At 35.6% G+C, this 20,533-nt stretch overlaps 2 protein-coding genes across 2 annotated transcripts; one reads left to right on the top strand and one right to left on the bottom strand.

Annotated features, from left to right (window-relative positions):
- Positions 1–8,796: 8,796 nt before the first annotated feature.
- Positions 8,797–10,147, bottom strand: LOC119983466 (alpha-1,3-arabinosyltransferase XAT3-like). Its single transcript, XM_038827137.1, has one exon. It carries the CDS (start codon positions 10,145–10,147, stop codon positions 8,903–8,905), a length of 1,245 nt encoding a protein of 414 aa, XP_038683065.1. The 3' UTR covers positions 8,797–8,902.
- Positions 10,148–17,803: 7,656 nt separating this feature from the next.
- LOC119983332 lies at positions 17,804–19,683 on the top strand. The gene is made up of 2 exons (XM_038827001.1): positions 17,804–18,792; positions 19,210–19,683. Exons 1-2 carry the CDS (start codon positions 18,009–18,011, stop codon positions 19,287–19,289), a joined length of 864 nt encoding a protein of 287 aa, XP_038682929.1. The 5' UTR covers positions 17,804–18,008; the 3' UTR covers positions 19,290–19,683.
- The last annotated feature ends 850 nt before the right edge of the window (positions 19,684–20,533 follow it).

Here is a 20,533-nt window from a genome sequence, read left to right as displayed (position 1 = left end):
CAAATTACGTCAGAGTGGGTGTTAGAACTTGCAACCTCCCACGCACATGCACTAAGAAGTTCAAACAACTAACTTAAACATCTGAACCAATGATTTTTTTGGTTTGTTATAATAACGATGCTTCTAACTAATCTAATGTATTTATTCCAATAGAATAATTAACCCATAATTAAGGGTGATTGATGGGAATATATTGACTGGTCGGCACAACTGTAAAAAGCATGGATAACAATTAAAATACAAAATAATTATTAATAGCAGCAAATTAACGGTATTATAGGCATAGACATGTAAGTAGGTATATATACATCACTGTCCGTTATAAGAAACTGGAGAATTAATGGTGGCGAAAATCCGTTCTTTCAAGGATGATTAATCTAATTGGTTATAATTAATAAACATAGACAAGGAACTAATTCAAATGTTTCATGCATGGATAACACTATTTTGAATATCACACACACACGTGTAACCTTATGGACCTCTCCTGACTGTACAAAAAAGATTGATCACTCTTTTCGAGATTTCAAGATTTTGATTCAAATGAACAAACAAAGGATCAAGATCTTGATTTTATATCCTAACTTTTTATCTTCAATCGGCAATTAGAAATTTAGAACCGATTGTTACGGCCATAAATTAGGCGTTAGATCTATATATCTATATATATGTGTGTGTATGTATATATATGTGACTATATATTGGCCAACAAGGTTTGTCAAAGAGTGACACTTAAGAAAATCCGAGAATTAGTGCGGTCTTAATTCAACTTTCGATTGTCTAGGTTCATTGCTTATACCAAGTGTGCTAATTATTAGATCCATCTTGGAATCATTTTAGGTACATGATACCCAATTTTGAATTTTTTGTCTCCCTGATATGGCATATTATGAGCTGGGTCTTTTAATTTAGGACTACCCACTTCATGTTTATCGAAACAAAAAATATATACTGGCAATTCATCAGATAAGGTTGGGGTACTGCCTTGTGGGGTACCTATGAATATAAGTGATCACAATAGTCCAATTAAACCCCACTCGTAGGACCATGTACCCCCTTAATCATTCTGCCCCCATTAAGGTTCAAAAATGATGCCAAAAAAGGGTATTATCATTCCCTGCAAGAAACTTCTATGTGCATGCATGATTTCTACAAATATATATAAAACTTGGGCGTGTGCGATCGGAGTAAAATCTCTAATTTTGCTTTAATTGAACAAACACAAATGTAGGTCAAAATTAGCTTGTCTAACTCTTTTAAGTGTAGAGAGAGTGAATCCTTATGAGTAAAATGGTCCTGACCTCATTAAGCAAATCCAAGGTTGTGTCACATTCTTCATGTCAAGAAATTAGAAACCCATCATCATTCATCACCATGATGTATATTGTAAAGGCAATCAGAGCCCTTCATTGATACATTCTATATTGGCATCTTTGTGGGACCCAATTTACATTTACTCACAATTTCAAGGAAGGAGAGCCGTAAAGTGGGCCCATGAGAAGATCTGGGCCGTGGATATATATGCAAAGGCCCACTCGGATCGGTGGGCCCCGACGAGATCAATGTATATATGTACTGCATGCACCCTGTAAAGATTGATTAATATCATGACCATGCAATAAATATATATGTATGTATATAGTGATGTTGTCAATATCAAATCTCATGATTTTGGTGAAGCTATGGTGCACACTTTTTGTCACTCTTTCAGATTCATAAAATTTGTTATTAAAAATAAACAAACCCTAGCTTTAACCTCAATTTGCTTCCCCAAATGTATGGTTGTGAATGTGACACATGTTATTTTTTTTACCTTATTTTAATCTAAAGGCGTGAAAGCAATAAGAAGATGAAGAAAAATGACATATTAGTGACGCTAATACTTTCATTAGAACAGTAGTTGTCGGCAAACCCCGTTTTTAATTTCTTATAATATTCTGCACTTATGGGTAACATTCTTTTGGGGTGGCAGGGGTCTGCTGTAGTAAAAACTACAGCAGATCCCGCTGTAGGTAATTTGGGTCGTAAAAAATTTTTATTTTATTTTGAAAAAATTATAGATGTGTAGTTTATGATCTAACGAATCCAACGATATATTTTTTGTTCAAAACAAAAATCATATGCTATATGAAAAATGCTTAACAATTTTAGACCGTCGGATATAAACACAAAACATTCGGTGTCTGGATCAAGATGAATTTGATTTTTGTTTCGAACAAAAAATATATCGTTGGATTCGTTAGATCATAAACTACACATCTATAATTTTTTCAAAATAAAATAAAATTTTTTTTCATCCCAAATTGTTATTACAGCGGGGCCTGCTGTAATTTTTTTACAGCAGAGCCCCGGCACCCCATTCTTTTGTCTGCCGTTATAATGATGACTTTGAACTGATGTCTCTGTCTCTACATATACACCGTCCTTTTAATGTAAACAAATTATATAATATAGGGAGTAATAATATTATAACTCCTCTTTTGGCATAACGACCCTTTTTTCACCCCATAAAGCTACACCTTTTGAGATTTTTTTTTTAAAATGATGTAGAGATGGTAATCTAATGGTGTCAGCTGTTCCCGAGACAAATCTTTTAGCTGTTCTGATAATGGAAAGAAAGGAAGGAATACAAATAAGTTTGCATATTAGATTGTTAGGGACATTGGATTGGTCTGTTCTGATAATGGAAAGAAAGGAAGGAATACAAGTAAGTTTGCATAATATTATGGACATTGGATTGGTCATGGTTCGTGTGATATGCTATTTTCATCGATTCACGAGTTGTTTATGGGATTTCTTCCGATATAGGTTTTGTTTATTCTTCATAATATGTTGTTTTGGACGGTTTTCTATATGGATTGTATTTCCTTATTGAAATATGTTGCTGATGTTCGTGTTGTTGGTTTGTAGAGCTGGGATCTCAACTAGAGCCTTTGATTTGTTTCGTCTGTACGGGTGCATCCCGCCACGTATCTGGTCATCTTCTATGCAAAACATTATTCTCCAATCCGACTCAAGTTCGTTTGTATTAGTTATCAACTGGTTGGATTCTATCCCAACTAACATCTTCAAGTCTGAAAGAGTGGCCTCTTCGGAGGTTAAAGGGTGGCACTCCTCATGAGATGCATTCTCATTTTGTTTTTGTGTTTGGATTAGATTTAAAACTCCGATTTGTATTTGAGAAATTTTTTTGTGGTTATGTTGTTTAACTTTTTCCCTTACGGAAAAAAAAAGAAGTATGCACATTAGGGCTTGTTTGCCAGTGAACACATTTTATTGGAATTAGCATATTTTGATTAATTAACGTATAGTTTATGGATAACTGAGAGGGTATGATTGGAGACTAAATCACTCGTGGGGAAGTGACATGAAATTGGAAGAATATAAATGTAACATCAATGTGTAACGGGGCCTTCAAATCTTTGCTGGGATTCGAGCTGTGACTACAACCATTTCCATTTAGGTGCAAATGGGAACAAAACAAGCTGGCAATGGCATGTAAGCTAACGTCGTCTTAATCTGATTTTCTTTTTCTGTAACAAAGCCTAATGAAACGGGATGTTTGGGACCCACCCAAAAAACAACATTGGGGGGAGATTTAAAAATATCTTTCTGTGTCGTAACGGTTTAATGATTTTGCCCTCTTTTAGTGTTGTTCACCACACTTCGCCCCACACTTTCACAAAATTAAAATTTTACCCCACTATCTACGTATCTGCCATTCTCTCGATTTCTAGGACACGTGTGTGTCGAGTGGGTCTCATCCCAAAACTATCCTCAGCCAGCCAGCCAGAAATCAACGTCGCATCTTGTCCTTACGTCCACGTCACTATCGTGTTCCTGTCAAATCTCTGTTTGGGCCAGACTGTACTGTCTCTCTCTCGCTCGTTCCTACAGCATTAATGAAATCTCGATCCCCCATTATCAATACTTAGATTGTGTTTGGATTGAGGGATTGAAAAAAAAATGAAAGGGAATGAAGACTGAAGAGAATGAAAGTAATAATAATTTTTTTTTTATGTTTGGATAGATAAAAAAAGAAATGAAAGAAAAGTGGTTTAATTTATTAATTTATCTTTATTTTTATGTTTAAATATTATGTATAAAGGTAAAATAGGTTTTTAATTTATAAATAAATTAATTAATCATTCATTCCCTCCAAATGACTCCATTTTAGGAGGAAGAATTTTGACTAAAAATTAATGAAATCTTTTTCTCAAATCCCTCCCCTAAATTTTTTTTTTATAAATATTCAAACAAAGAATTGGAATAAAACTCACTTTCCTTTTTCTTCCCCCTCCCAATCTCTCAATCCAAACACACTCGTAGAGCATCCACAATGGATGGTGTTTAGAGTACTCCAAACAACACTTTATGGATAAGTGTAGAACTAGATCCTCACAATGGGAACAAAATGACTCTTGAAAAAAGCTGATTAATTTGCTCACACTCCTTATTTGGAGTACTCTCTACTTGTTGAATAGTACCCCTTATCGGACCCACTCAACACACACCCATGTGACACATGTATTTTCTTTTCACTTTCCTTTTGTATTTTTTTTTCTCCCCAACCCCCCAACCCCTCTTCTACAACCCTTTTAGATCGCTGGACTTCTTTTTTTCCATTGTGAGTGTATTAGAGCCAAACACTTGAGAAGCACAAAGTTTGAGACACAAGGAGTGTGTGCATAAGGTTTACCACTGTGGACACTCTTATATATATACATCGACAGTGTCAGCAAATTTGAATTGGATTTTTTTTTATTAGCTAACAGTTATTGAAACAAAACCCAAGACATGGATGAGTGATTTGGGAGGTAGGGATTCAAATCTCCCTCTATACCCTCTGGTCCCAACCCATATAAAATTTTACCAAAAAAAACCCACTTAAATTACTTATCCTGAAGAGTCTAGTTGATTGGATTAGTATTTGGATTATTAGCTTTGCATGGTGGATTACATAGATTTGGGGAGAGTCAAAGCGTATGTATGTTTTTTATGGAATTGGGGGTCCAATAAAATGGCGTGTATTTTTTGGTGAAGGGAGATCACGGTACGTATTCATTGAACAATGACCTTCTACGGTCTATTACTGGTGGGGCTTTGTACCTACATGGGGTACCCCAAGATATTGCGGATTTTCTGTTTTTTTGGAAGGGAAGAGCATATATGTGGTTGCATTTGACCACTAATTGAGATTAAAGTTGAATAAATAATTGTAAATTATATTTTTAATAATGGAAAAAGATTCTTTGAACATTTAATATGAGCTTAAATCTCATGAAGGTTCGACTTGTCGGTCTTTAAGAGCCTAAACCTTAAACTCTAAATCAACTTTAGTCTCAATTGTTTGATCAGATTTAACGATTTAAAAGCAAATGTGCTTATTTTAGTTATAATAAGGATGACTTGACCGACCGAATTTATCTATATATAAATTCTCTCATGTACATTTAAAATATGGATCTAAATGCGGACATATGTTTAACCGTTGATTTGGATTATATGAGACCCAAATCAATGGGTCTCACTTATCATTTCACTTTTTTTTTTGATAATCGATAACGATACCATACAAACTTGTCATTTGTATATCCAATATGAGCCTAAACTCGGATCGTCAAACCTGCCGCATAAAAGTTTTTCACTTGACAAAATAAGTTAGGTCAAAGCCCCGCGTGTGACGACAAGTCATTTCACTTATCCAAACCCTAATTTGCATTTTAAATACTTATTTTAAATCTGTATAGAATAATTCTTATCTATATAGAGAAAGGTTCTCTAATACGAGCCGCATTAGAGAACTAGGCTATATATGATGTCGCGTAAAGAGCAAGACAGCTGTGAACCTGATCGAGGACCATACAAAAGTATGAGTGTCGCCGTCCACACGACTGGGTCGCCACTATTGTACTGCGCATGCTCACACGAGGTGATGAGACTGAGACTGACTACCATTCAGATTTTAATAGGAATAGGTAGCCTAACTCCACTTAATTGTTTAATTTCTCCACATTTTTATCGATTCTCCCTTTATTTTGGCAAATACCATATCGCCAATCATTGTCCGTGGCCAATTATGGACGATTTGATAATATTGCTCCCATGGATAATGATGATGATGCTTAATTCCTTTTTACAACATCGATGTCGTTTTGATTATCATTTCCGTAAAAACTTCAATGCATCAAACATTTACTGGTAACAATTAAGTAACTAGGATGGAGTATTTTAGGTCTAAAAAAAACAATGCAAATCTCACAAATTTAGTAAAACAACATTAGAATATCAAGCAACGAGCTACTAATTAGAGTGATAAGGATGATGTGTATCACATAGATAACCATGATTCGAATCCCCTTCCCCCCGTTTCATAAAATATATATCAAGTAACGACATTCTAGACATGACGGACTTATTGATATACCAATTCATATATTGTATATCCATATTAATTAAGTTTTATTAATTAAAGTCTCCTTTTTGGCTTCTGATGTGGATTAGACTCATCTACATACATTCATAGTTGAGTCATGTTGTATGTCAAGAGTACTTATTTTATTCCTTCCAAAAAAAGAGTACTTATTTTATTTTATTCTTTTGATGGGAGACGAATTTAAGTACACAAGTGATAGTATTGCCAAACAAGTTATGTATAAAAAAAAAAAAAGTTATTGTACATCGGGTCGGGTTCTGAATTATTGGTTTGGATCAGACTCCGATCTAATATTTTTTAAAAGAGTCCCTACCCAATCGATAAACTTATTAAGAGTTATTGAATTCCAGGCCACCGGGTTACCCGGAAATCCTTCACTAAACCCCATCACAAAACTCATGACCCACAATAATTAATTCAAGACTATGTTGATTTCTTATGGCTTATTTATTTTGTATATTTCATGTGATTGACTAATTGTGAGGTTTTTTTTTTAAATTATAAATCAGGACTTGTTTTATTAATGAAAAGATTGAAAACAATCGGAAGGGACTAATCCAAGGCATAAGATTTATAAATTGTAAATTCATGATTCATGATTCATTTCAGATCGAGTCTGGCCTAAATTGATAAAAATGATACCGGGTCACCGGATCGGACTGGGTATCTCAACATACACCTCTAAAACAAACCGACCCTAATTATGTGAGGGAGTACTACAAACTACCCTTTAAGTGTAATCGTCCTATACACCTATTACTCAATTTACATAAACCTTTTTTTGAGGTCATAGGCTATATATATATATATATACAAACAGAATAGACTACTTCTATGACATACTTGATAACTCTTGTTTGATTCCTTTGTTAACTAGTTTATTTTGTTGAAAATTCTACACTAATAATAATTGGACCTCCCACTTCGATATTTTTTGTAAAATAAACCAAATAATTTCATGGGGTTTGATGGGATATTAGTGAATTGTATTGTATGTCCAAAGATAATGCTATTGAATTATTATACTAATCAACATGTTCTTTGAAATATGGAGGGACATAATCCATGTGTCCTTGAACAATTAGAGATCCATGGAACATGCATCTAGCTTGCTAGCTCATACAATTCATTATCTCTTGTAACCCATCTCTTTCAAATAGAGATGACAACCCCTAATTGACAAGAAAGATCAACCATTAAGTACTTTTTGGATGATGGGATTAATTAGAGATTTTGCTATATATTATATATAAGTCCCTCATTAAATATTCACTAATAATATCATGCTTTTGTAATTGAAAAAAAACAATTAAAAAAAATTCCCATCAATGATATATATTAAGCATACATGATGTTAACACCCCCAAGATTAATTAATTAACCACCCCCCCCCTGACCCACTTCTTTGATTTGTGGGAGGCACACCATGTTATTGTCAAGGACTCTCAATAGATAGAGAGAGGCCTTAATTAAGTACTAAGGGAAGGTGTCTTATTCAAAATGACCCTTAATGTATGATGTATCCCACTTAATAGGCCCAATATTAACATAAGCACATGCACTTGTCCTATATATGCATTTTCATCCTAAACCCTCAATCAACCACATATCTGCTTTAATAATGCTGCTTTTCCCTTCCCTAATGTGACAGGGTTTACCACATCTAGACACTGTAAACTCGACTAATCAACAATTTTTATTTTTATTTTACTAATTTACCATATCAAGTAAGTTTTTAAGAAACCAAGATCAAGGCTATGATAGCAATTTGACATAATTATGAGAAGGAATTAGTGATTAGCATTAATTACAAGGAAAACTAAACTAAACACTTTATGAAAAAAGGTTCTGTAAAAAGCCTTGTATGGCTGGATTTGTCACCCTCCAACTTTGATAATTACATCTTATAGTGGGGAATAATGGTCAACTTCCATCACACATTACATCATTTGACTTGAGATTACTAGCTAGCTAAGTAGACGCTTAATGAATCATTATTGAGTGCATTATTCATTCAAATTCTTTGATTAGGTTGGGTAATTGAGTGAAGTCTTATCAACCAATGATTTTTTATGCTTCGTGTCATGCTCCTATTGGACCCTGCCTAATTAATTGATTTTGATTATAGTATTAAGAGGATTGAGGAAGCTTAGTTGCACTTAATTAATTAGCCCAAATTTTGTAGTTTCATGTTATTGCCTTATTGGGAGGATCTAGGCCCAAAAATTTCAGGGAAGAGAGTTAGTAATGAGCCCAAGGCAGGGCGGCCCAGGCCCAAGAATTTATATTTTGTTCACATATCATAAAATATTAAAATGTTTTCCTTCATAATTTACAATGATCACAAGATGATAATAAAAGAAGTTACAAATTAAACCAATGGTAAAATCTCAATATAATTACCACCAAGTCACCAACCTCAAAAAATGTTTTATTGCTGTCAACTTCTAATTAATTTTGGACGCACTATCCCTCATTGTTCATGAATCTTTTGGCCTTCTTGTATGCTCTCTCCAAATATTCTCTAAATCTAACCAAATCTAGCTTGACATTTTGTTCCTTCAAATAGATTTCCATAATACCATTAGACCACCCTTTCTTTTGTAAAGCAACGGAGTCCTTTATCAACGCATCACTTCTGTTATACTTGTCTATGAGACTACTCTCCTCCACCCCAATTTTGTACTCCATGTACTCCAATCCCATCGCCCTCGCCGACGTCCCGAAGCAATTCTCCGCCACCCATTCACCTCCTAGCGGCACCACTTGAACAAACACCGCGCCCGGTCGGAGAAACAAGGAGTGTGTAAGCGCTGCGCCATGTACCCCAACCAATGCGTGACTTGTATTAATCAGCCCATAAGCCTCTCGTAACGAGGTCGTGCCTTTAGGCTCAAATACAATGACATCAAATCCAACCTCTTTCGCTAATTGTTGTACTTGGTCTTGGTTTAAAATCACACGTCCGGTGGCACCGTTACGACTCGCCAGCGCGAGCCTAGGCAGTGATTTTCTAGGGTTTAGGCCGTGGTTCTGGTGGTGGTTTTGTGACTTCTGGCCATGGCCATAGGCTTTGTCTAAGAAAAAACGAAAATGTTTGAAGGTATTTGAATTTGGAAGCAATGTTGGGTTTATGGTCATAAACCCATGAGAAATCAGGCCCACATTTGCCGAAGTAAAACAATGTGTGGAGTTGTCTTTATCAAGGTCTATGATAGGATGCTTACTAAAAGTTTGCAACAAATCTGTGTACTTTCTGACCCACCAATCACGAGCCTTGGAGATAACGAGAACGACGTCGTCTTGATCGGCGAAGAGAGAATTGACGGTGATGTAGAGTGGGATGAATCCGTCATTGAAATCATGGAAGAAGTTTCCCGTGTATCCTCCCGCACTGAATACCAAGGCAGGGGCGTTGTGTCGCACTTGACATGGTGGGCTTTTTGGGCCCGAAGTGAGAGTGACTTCTTTGATTTTTGACAACGTAAAATTCTCCCATTTTCGTGGATAGGGCCTTACTTTTTCTACGATATGATGTTGGGCCGAATTGGTTGGGCTTTCAGGATAGAATGTTGAGGATTTTGGGTCCAAGACTGTTGGGCCGTTAATGGAGCAGAGGTCGTACTCTCGATGAGAACGGTCGCAAGTGATTGTTCTTCTGGCTTGAGAAGATTGTAGATGTTGGGGTGGAGGGAGTAGAGATTGCTTCATCTCTGATTTGAGCGCTCTCTTATTTCCTTCTTCATCCACTTAAAATAAACAAAAAAAAAAGGGTTTAGTATATTAATTTAATAATAATAAATTTTGAAGATTCAATATTAATTAGTATTTAATTAATAAAATTTCAGCACTAAAAATAACATTCAATTATATTATATGCAACTAATGATATTAGTAACTAAAACAATCTCACAGGGTCATTGGGGTACATCTCGGTGTTAGTCCAACGTTTGTTTTTCCGCTTTGTAATTCTTTTACTAGAGTTTGTAAAATCTTATACTGCTAACGTGACATTAGGTGTAACGTTTGTTATTATAGATTGAAGTGTTGGGTTTAAACCCTTTAAAAAAAACTGAAAGAATCTGATCATTATTTTGTTGCTTAATTTTGATAGTAGAATGCCTTTATGAAATCGGGTAGGTTATGCAATTACTTACCCTAACTAGCTAGCTATAGTATTTCAAGCATAAATATATATAGTAGGATATTAATTAAGTTGGTGCAAGGTTAGTGTACAGTCCACCTTAAAAGAGTATACCAATTAAGGACCTACGTGCGTACATCATAAATGCTATATCCTTCTCTTAAGGTAAGGTAATTAGAAATGGTGAAAGGTCATATCTGATAGAATTAGAAGGAAATTAAATGTGAAAAAAATCTAGATATTTTGCATAACCCAAAAGAAAACTAGAGTTGACAAATGAATTCATACCTTGAGATTTTGATCTGAGGCAAGTTAAGAGATTGGTGTGGAGGACAAAGAGAAGAACATACACCACCAGGCACCAAATCACTGTTGTGGAATCTCTCATCTTCATCGATCGATCGGAGCTTAATTGATTTTCCTCTCTGAATAAGCACTAAAAAGCAGTGGACTGAGATCTTCTGTTTGTGAACAAGACACACATGGATTGATGGAGAGAGTGAGAGAGATGTTTTCTGAAGTAGAATGGTTGGCTCAATTTTGAAATGTTAGAAACAAATGGCGTGTGTATATATATATAGATGGTCGTGAGACAGGGAGAGTTGGAAATAATTACGCACCAAATCTCGTTATGGTTAGGGTTGGGCGCATGAGTGTACGTAGGTGGCCAATCTAGATTGGAGCTTAAAGTCTTAACATCAATAGACGCAGCCCCCACGTCGGCCTTATTTGTTGTACGAATAATCCGATTATACATAAGTAGTGGCGTAAAACTTGGATACATGTCCCCAAAATTAAAATCTTGTGTGTTCGATTAGCTAGCTACCTCATCATGGTCAATTTGGGGTAGGTCGGTTATATATTTTTTTAAATAATAGATAGACGTATTAATCATCTTCTTCTTTTTTTTTGAAAAAAAAAATAAATTCATAAAAGAAAATTAATAACAAAAGATGAACGGTCAGATTAATTTTAGGTAATTTTTTCTGTAATTTTTAAGATAAATTTAAGATTTAATAGTTGTTGTCAATCAACATTCTCATACACACCAACAATATTGTTCGTTTTGGGTTGTTCGATTCCCATGAATACATCGAGCCCGCACGGCTTTGTTTCTCCTTAAATCCAAGCAAATGGGCTAAGCCCAACTCACATGAGCTTAGGAAAAAATCTTGTTAGTGGTTAAGGGTGGACTTAATCCTTATAAATAAGGAATTGTTCCCACATCTTACCGATGTGGGACTTTACAATAGTTAAAATGCACCGGACATGCCACAAATCCGGTCACGGTTTAGTATAATCATCCAAAAGAAACACACAAATTGAATAAAAACACATCCCGTATTTTCATATGTACTTGAATTTTCTCTGCAATTTGACAAATTAATGTGTAAACTGATAAGTTTTGGTTGGAATGGTGAATTTGATTGTGATAACTATTTGTAGATGCAAGAGGTCTCAAGTTCAACTCTCACGCTCAATAATTTTGGCATTATTTCCTTGAATGGGCCAAAGTCCCATGTAGCCAGCGTGGAGTGGTTGAGTTGGCGGCCCGAGTTTAGAGTTGGTTAAGTTATCCAGACAGTTTTTTGGGCTAAAAAATTATTGGTTACTAAAAAAAAGTGTAAATATTTGGAAATAAAATTTATTAGGTGGGATAAATTTGGCAAGAAATTCAATTTCACGAAGTGATCCTACAATGCAAACAAGGGAGGAATAGATAGAATATGAATTAAATTTCATTTATTTCTGTATTGGTTTAAATGGGCCTTGTTATGAGTTGCAAAAATTAGAGCCGGTCCAAACAAGGCCTCGGGCACAGGAATAGTGTTAGGGCTCTAAAGGATACAAATAAGAAATGTTGAGATAGACAGTATAGATAAGTCTGTAGTCCTGTATGATAATTACCACAGATGTCTATGCATATATCATATATTCTTGTATAAGCAAGTAGGAAAAGAAAATAAGAAATACACCCAAACCATTAATTGGAGTGGTAAGGATGATGTGTATCACTTTGATGTTCAGGATTCAAATCTCTTGCTCGTTTCAAAAAAAAAATGGTCCTTGAAAATTATAAAGGTTTTTCAGTAGAGCGGGGTTGCCGGGTTCAACAAAAAAAGAAATGGTCCTTGACAGCCGTGGTCCAAATTGAGTAGCATAAATATTCTACCGACGGAAACTTTCCATAACATCACTAAGATCCCTTCAACAATAATTGCAAAATATTCTTTTTGATTATAGATTTTGTGCGCAGTCTCATTTTTCTTTACTACCACACACTTTGACTACTTAACCCTCCTCTACCACAAATTATTGTTTTGTGAGAATGGTATGATCCCAATACTTAAAGAGTTTATATAGCCTAAACCCCATAATTTCTGGTTATAAATGGGAGGCTGGGAATGGGCCAATACAATTCCAGGCCCAGCAGTGTCTAATGTCCATGTTACATGCTAAGCCCTTATTTCCCTCACTAAGATTTCCATGCTAAATTGCTATTTGCTAAGCCCTAACATTGCCCATTATGGGCTAATGATCACACCCCAATAATTGTTTAGGCCATAGATCTTCCATGCTAAGCCCTAACTCTAATGCTTATCAGTTGATAATTTGCACCATAATCAGGACCATCTAAGAAATAAAATTAAAATTCATCTTTGAAAGCGATTATCCATTATTCAACAGTAATTAATGATTTGCACAATTCATTGTAGGTGGGGTGGCAACTGGCAAGCACTTCAACTCACTACAAATTTAATATATTCAATTTCATATCATTCAAAATCTACCAACTTTTTTTTCTTCTTCTTCCGTCACATTTTTTGTCCACTCTGTTATTTTTGTTATCATACAAGTTTGTCATTTAGACGTTTGACATGGGTTTAAACTCCATCCATTAGGTTCGTGTGTAAAATTTTTCATATAACGATATGATAAATTGAGCTAAAACCCAACACATGGTCACAAAGTTATTTTCTTGTCAACACTCTACATTAAGCATTTGATTTCATTGGTCAATTATCTTGTAAATAAATGTATTACTGAAGCTAAGATAAATTTTGGAGAGATTTTACGCTACCACATCAACAAGTTTGAAGCCTCACAATTAGACATTTGTATAGATGAAATTAAAATATTACTTTAAAATATTTTAATTTTACTTTAAAATATTTTATATTTAATTTATTTTCAAAATCTATTTAGTTGTGTATATTTACTGTTTTGTGAACTTAATATTATTTATTATCTTTTGAAAGCTGGTGAACAGTTGAATACCATATATGCATCATAGAGTACTAATGAATTTTACGTTTTTGAAACTTTAATGTTTAATTGTGTTAATTTGGTTTGATTTTGTAAATTTACCATGATAATTTCATTACCTTAATAAGACTATTAAATTGTATGTTCTCCTTGGCCCAATTAAATTAATTACTCTCATGATTGACAACCAAATTCCGTTATATAGGGAATTTTAGAGGCTAACATGACCATCACTGAAATAAATGTGATCATTTATGAAGATTTTTGTTTTAGTGAGAAGAAGTATGTCAAATGGAGAAATATTTTTAGGAAAAAAATGTAATAATTGATGAAGATTTTTGTTTTAAACAAAACAAATATGTTAAATGGAAAAACAAAAACAACAAACTAAACAACATGCCTCTCAAATATCTTGGGGATCTAAACTCATCAAGGCTTAACTGACACATCCAAGTTAACATTGGCATGGTTCTCCTCGATGCAAATGTATTTGTCAATAAGTTTGTTCAAAATAACTAACAAAATAATAAAATAATTATGTCTACCTCTTCTAGAAATGGTGGGTTTGCTAACAGATGTTGGTGCAATTGAGAAATTATATGTAATGGTAATTTAGATGATAAGAAAGACATGGAGATCGAGTTTGAAAGGTAGCATTCATGCTATTTTATTTATATCTTTCTTCTTTCAATTAATTTACTAAACTTTGCACATAAGTTTTGAACCAAACCACACTTTTTCATTAAACTAGTTCTTCAATTCTCCCATCGTCACCGTCCAACAATTTTTTCTCAATATCTTGTCAAATACTCTGGAAAATCATAACAAAGAAATATAAATAATTGTTAAGTGGGTCACATGTTTATAGTTTATCAATCCACACGGCCTTTCTATCTAAACAAAACAATATCTAACCCTTTGGACAACTTCCTCCCGAAGGGTTTGGAGCTCATTAGCTGTAACTTTGTGGTACGTGTCCCTGTTCCACTGCTTGGCCTTTTCGTGATAATATATATAAATATCAATACTAATTGAGTGGTCAAAGAGATTTAATATATTCTAAATAGTGATAAAAAGTTGCAGGCCAAGACAAAATGTCTATTCAATTTAGATAATTATATCATAGAATGTTCAGAAACTTATGTTGATTGCACGATTTCTTCTAGATTGGCACGTGTGCATGACAAGATCAAATCTTTATTAGTTAATTTTTATGTGGGTTGTTGCAAAAGATACATTTACCCAATTTTGATCCTTAGGAAAAATTATTATTATTATTATTTATCTAGACTTTTCTTTTTTGGTTTTATCAAGATTTACTTTACATCAATTAAATGATGATTTAAAAAAAAATAATTAAATGATGATTTGCCGGACAAAAATAATAATTTAAATGATGTTTTTTTGTCCATTGACTCCACTCCTCCAGCTGCAATCCTATACACATCCGCCGAGAAGGTCTCATCACCTTTAAGTATTATAAAGAGCATACATACATACGCAGTCAATCATTCCGAATTGACTGCCACATGTATCCTGATCACATTCCCCGCTCGCATCAGCCGTCCATTCGCCGTTGCCATCGACAGAGCTGGATACTATTATACAAAATGCGACTGTGCTTTATAAATCAACGGCCGGTGAGCGCCCATGTTTAATAAGCCTAGCATAATTGCTCCACCTACTCTTTTATTTTTATACTATTTATATCGCCATAAAATTAACTTGGGTGGCCGAAGAAACCATAAATTATCTGATTTAAAATAAAATAAAATAAATAGCAACTGAAAACTGAGATGGTCCATATACATAGACCATGCCACGTGGATGGTGGAGGGTGCGATCCGATGGTAGTCCTAGAGTGTTTGGTATGTGTTGTTGGGCTAGGGTCAGGTGGGCCCATTTGGCCATGAAAGTATATGCAAAAGTAGACACTCGTGGACGTGGTTGTGAAGAACTTTTGGCTTCGGAGAAATTGGATTGGATTCTGCATAGATTTACAACGCCCACAAATTCAAACATATTAATATATTGTTTGCTCTGGATAGAAATTCATACGGATTTATTTCTTTAGACCTAACAATAACATCCTCGTTTAAGTCTAAAAAATCAGTGTCAAGTTATGGGTTTTTTTCATTCATTGTCGCTGCTCCCCCGTTTAGTCATTCTACAACTAGATGTGGAATCTATCTTATCAAGACTTAGAGAGAGGCTCTTCTTTTGGGAGAGTATAAAACGCGGACAGCTGTCCAATTAAACGCGGTTACAACAACACTATCAAAATTGAATACCCTCTCTAGTAGTCACTAGTGGGCCTAATGGGTCCGAAAACCCAACCATCCATCCTTATCCACTACCAAAAGTGCCCTTGTTCTAAGCCAGTAGTGTCGTTTATTTTCCGAGGGCAAATCCGGACAAAAACATCGAGTCGATATCACCTCTTTAAAGGAGCGAAGACCACTGTAGATGATGATACTCCCAGTTTTGGCCATATGTTTACCGTTGTATCCTTATCACTGTGCACCTGTTTCACGTGACATTGTTGCGAGCGCCCTAAACATGCTATTGTCACGTCCCACATAATAGGTTATAGGGGGTCTACTGTAACAATTCTACTGGTACAAATAAATGACATTGGCCCCAAATAATTTATGTTGTGTCCTAGAGAGAATGTAGTTGTTGCTGCATTGTTAGAGGAAATGCAATGAGGTTGTTTTGAGGGGCATGGATATGGTTTTTAGGGGGGGTATGGTCCGTATGGATAGTAATGTGTCCCAATTTTATTGGGAACGACACAAGGGAAGGGACTATGTATGGTTTTCATGTTTGTTCCAACATATGGACCCCACTTATATTATATTCACAAAGACATAAAAATCAATATTTGATCATAACTCTATTATATCAAAAATCAAGCGAACAAATTTACATAATTGTATCAATATAAGTTATTGGTCCAATCAATTTAACAAAACACATCTTTCAATACAATCATATCAATAAAATATAAATCCTCATATATTATCCATGCCTCAACAAAAAATCACCATTGGTTGCTCATAACCAAGACCAGGCATGGAGACCCAATAAAATCAGATTTCCTTGTCGAAATACTTAAGAGGCGATTTCCTTGGTGAAACAAAGTTGGTGGTGACTCATCGACGAATAATGAGAGCAATAACTCTCTAAATAGGGTACGTGTCTTGAGTCGAATTGTAGACTCTAGAGAGGGTACCCACCAATGAATAATTCATGTGACGTGACGTGACACACTTCATAAACTATTGGTTTGAAATTGTAGACTCTCACGAATTGCAGAGCCACGTATTCATTTAGTATCACAATATTACACTCATGAGTCACAACTTGCTGAAACGACTATAGAATGTTTGGTTAATATTTAGAGGATAGAATGAAAGTGATATGATGGTGAGAATCATTTATTATCTTGTTTAGTTGGATATTGAGAAGATGAAATTTCAAACTCATTCAATCATCTATTATTCTTTGTAGAAAATAATCAAGTTCATTAAAATGGTGACCCTCGTGAAGAATGAGTTTTAGTATCTAAAATACTATTATACTATTATTATAAATGAAAATGATCTCATACCCACTATTTATTTTCTATCAAAATATTATCAATTTTATTTCAAACTCATTGTCACAATCAACTCACACGCACGCCTCATTCAATTATGAACCAAATGTCCCGTTAATATGTGTATGTGCGCGTGTTTTGGATATGAACCACTTGACAACTCCAATTGAGAAAAATGGGAAATTAACAATTGAGAAGATAAATACATCATATGCGGAGGGCATTTGGTAGAATGACACGTGGGTGGTATATTAGCTGATGAAGATATACACTATATGTAAAGATAAAGAAGGGTAGAGTGGGGAATCCCCATTCAACTTTTGATTGTATAAATACTAATGCGGGTAGCCGAGTTGAGTTTACCTTTTCACCTTATCTCCTAATATAGAAACGAATGATTCAGAGAAACCCAATAGCTTCAATCATTTAATTGCAGTCTCTCAGTTAGCTAGCTCAGTGACATACTTCTTTTCGTCTCTGCCGCATTTCTTCGAACACATTCACTACACGAATAACAAAATCAGTTTTCTTTGACAATTGATTGGGAGAGATTGACGTGTATGGCATCTGATGAATCTATGACCGTCCTTTCTTCTATGCAGGAAGATGAGTATGATGATACTGATGATGGGTTCGATCAACATCAGCATCTCCATAGCTTGTCTAGACTCTCTGTGTGTACTAGTTCTATGTACACCAACGAAGAAGACGAGGACGACGAAGTGGATGGTATTGATGGGGTCCTGATGAATTACATGTCGAGGTTGTCAATTGAGAGCTTTGACGCCGACGACGAGGAATTCTCCGACGGTAAAGGAGGCAAACGCATCCTAGACGACGTCTCGTCGGAGGATGACGACTCCGATAAAGAAAACGATTGTTACTCGCTTCCGGCTACTCCTCATCGCCGGAGAAGTAGAGGAGGGGTAGTGAATCTGCAGGTGGTCGGTGCCAAAGACTACGCCAGTGAAAACGAAGCCCAAAAGAGTCTGATGAAGGAAAAGATGCGAGGGAATTTGAGGCGGAGAAGGATCATAAGAGAAAGATGGTTTAGTGGTGATAAGGGGAAGAACAGAGAAGAAGAGAACACGAACAGTGTTAGTGGAGAGAGTGATCACGCTGGTGGCGGTGGTGGGGTGGTGGTGATAACGCGGCCGAAGGGAGGGAGTAGGTCTCTGTGTATGGACCTGGATGAAGTGAAGGCGTGTAGGGATCTTGGGTTCGAATTGGAGCATGAACGGATGTTGGAGATGCCTAGTTGTTTGTCTATATCGGCACCAACCCTTGAGACTACCAGCAGCGGTGGCACCTCTCCCATAGCTAATTGGCGCATTTCCAGTCCTGGTTAGTATTCTCTACCTAATTTAGCACACTGTCCTTTACATACTCGTGAATTATGTTACTGGGTACTGCAGAACAGGTGAAAATCATGGATTAATGAACATGAAAATGGACTTTTTAAGGTGATTGTAGGAGAGCTTACCTGTAGAAAGATAGGATCAAAGTTTGTAATTAGTTCATGTGGCCTGACCCTAATTATTGGAAAGAATAAAGCTTTGATCTTCACAAAATTTGCAGAGTTTCTCTTTGGGAAGATTGTACTCCGTTTTACGTCTCATTGACAGTATTTTGCCCATATTGTGTTTTATGAAGGCAAATGTTGATCTTATTTTTGATCTAAATTGCTGTTGTTTTCCATGTTTTACAGGTGATGATCATCTTATTTTGGGTCTAAATTCCTGTTGCTTCCATGTTTTACAGGTGATGATCCGCGAGACGTGAAGGCACGGCTCAAGGTCTGGGCTCAGGCAGTGGCACTTGCATCTACTTCTCAACGTTAGATGTAACTGTATTTTTTTTTGGATCTTCTCTCTTCAATGTTCTGGAATTCTGGTGGTGTAGTATGTGCTTCAACCACTATTGATAGAGGGATCACTAGTGGAGAGGCTTGAGAATTGAGTGTTGGTTTTATTTACCTACAATCAGCTAATCGCTCATTGTTCCCCCCACCCCCTTCCCTGTGTGGCTATGTAAGCCGTATGTAAATAACTAGATATAACAACGCTTGAGGAAGTCAAAGGCGTGATAAGACATTGAAAAATCATTGGTGGTATATTATTTTTGGGGCAAGTTATGTACATAGAGCATTGTCTTGTACTCACTTCCAGCTTCAGCTATGCTGTTTTTGATGGATTCGAGTGGAAATAACATCATTGCTTCACAACATTTCCAAAATATATTGTTTTCTAGCTTTGAAGATTCAAGAGATAGTCTCTTCAATGAGAGATTTTCCATTCATTGAATCTCAGAACAGAATTTGGAAAGCATCTAGGAATTCACCATTACAAGAACAATATACAGTTCTGTAACAGATCATAACAGCAGACTCTGCAATCACAATGTGCAAAAACAATCTCTGTAGGTCGTCTCCTAGTCGGTGCAATTCAATGTTCAATTTCAACCCCTTGTAATATACAAACTTTCAGAGGTCAACTGGTATGCATGAAAGAAATTTGACAGAGAGCATTACAAGGGCAGCTACAAATACCTTCCTCGATATATAAGAAGTTTTTGAATTGGCAGAGAGATATAATCTCCGATGTTAAATACATGTCAATAACTCAATTACGAATGCATTGCATTTTCAGATAAGTAGTTTCAGTCTCTCGCAATTGAAACGAAGAGAGAAGATTCAAAGTTGTTGCAGGGGATATACAAAAGCCAAGAACCATGTCTTGTAACTACTTCATATCTAACTTATCATGTAACAGGGACAAATTAGATGAAAGATCTAACCACACTTAGATCTTCCGCGCTAAAAACTACAGATCAATTCAGTTTCTTTATGATTTTTGGCTCTTGCTCATGAAACACAGACTAGTGTATTCGTTTTACGAGCAGATGACACAACAGATTCACATATGCTACACACAGGCACACATAGACAGGGGGTAAATCCCCGGGCCCAAGCCCAGCCCACAAGATTAGACCTAACTATCCACTAGAAAACCGGTTGACTAATGTTAGGTTTGCCCAACTTATAAACTAGACATTGAACCCCTTCACTTCCGATGTGGGATTCCCG

Source organism: Tripterygium wilfordii, chromosome 18 (genome assembly GCF_013401445.1).
Source record: "Tripterygium wilfordii isolate XIE 37 chromosome 18, ASM1340144v1, whole genome shotgun sequence".
Lineage (NCBI taxonomy): Eukaryota > Viridiplantae > Streptophyta > Magnoliopsida > Celastrales > Celastraceae > Tripterygium > Tripterygium wilfordii.
Note: the sequence above shows the minus strand (reverse complement) of the source record. Positions and strands in the feature narration are given on the sequence as shown.

Coding starts and splice junctions, on each gene's coding strand:
- LOC119983332 (XM_038827001.1), top strand. CDS start 18,009: ATGGCATCTGATGAATCTATGACCGTCCTTTCTTCTATGCAGGAAGAT. Junction 18,793..19,209: donor TTGGCGCATTTCCAGTCCTG/GTTAGTATTCTC, acceptor CATGTTTTACAG/GTGATGATCCGCGAGACGTG.
- LOC119983466 (XM_038827137.1), bottom strand. CDS start 10,147: ATGAAGCAATCTCTACTCCCTCCACCCCAACATCTACAATCTTCTCAA.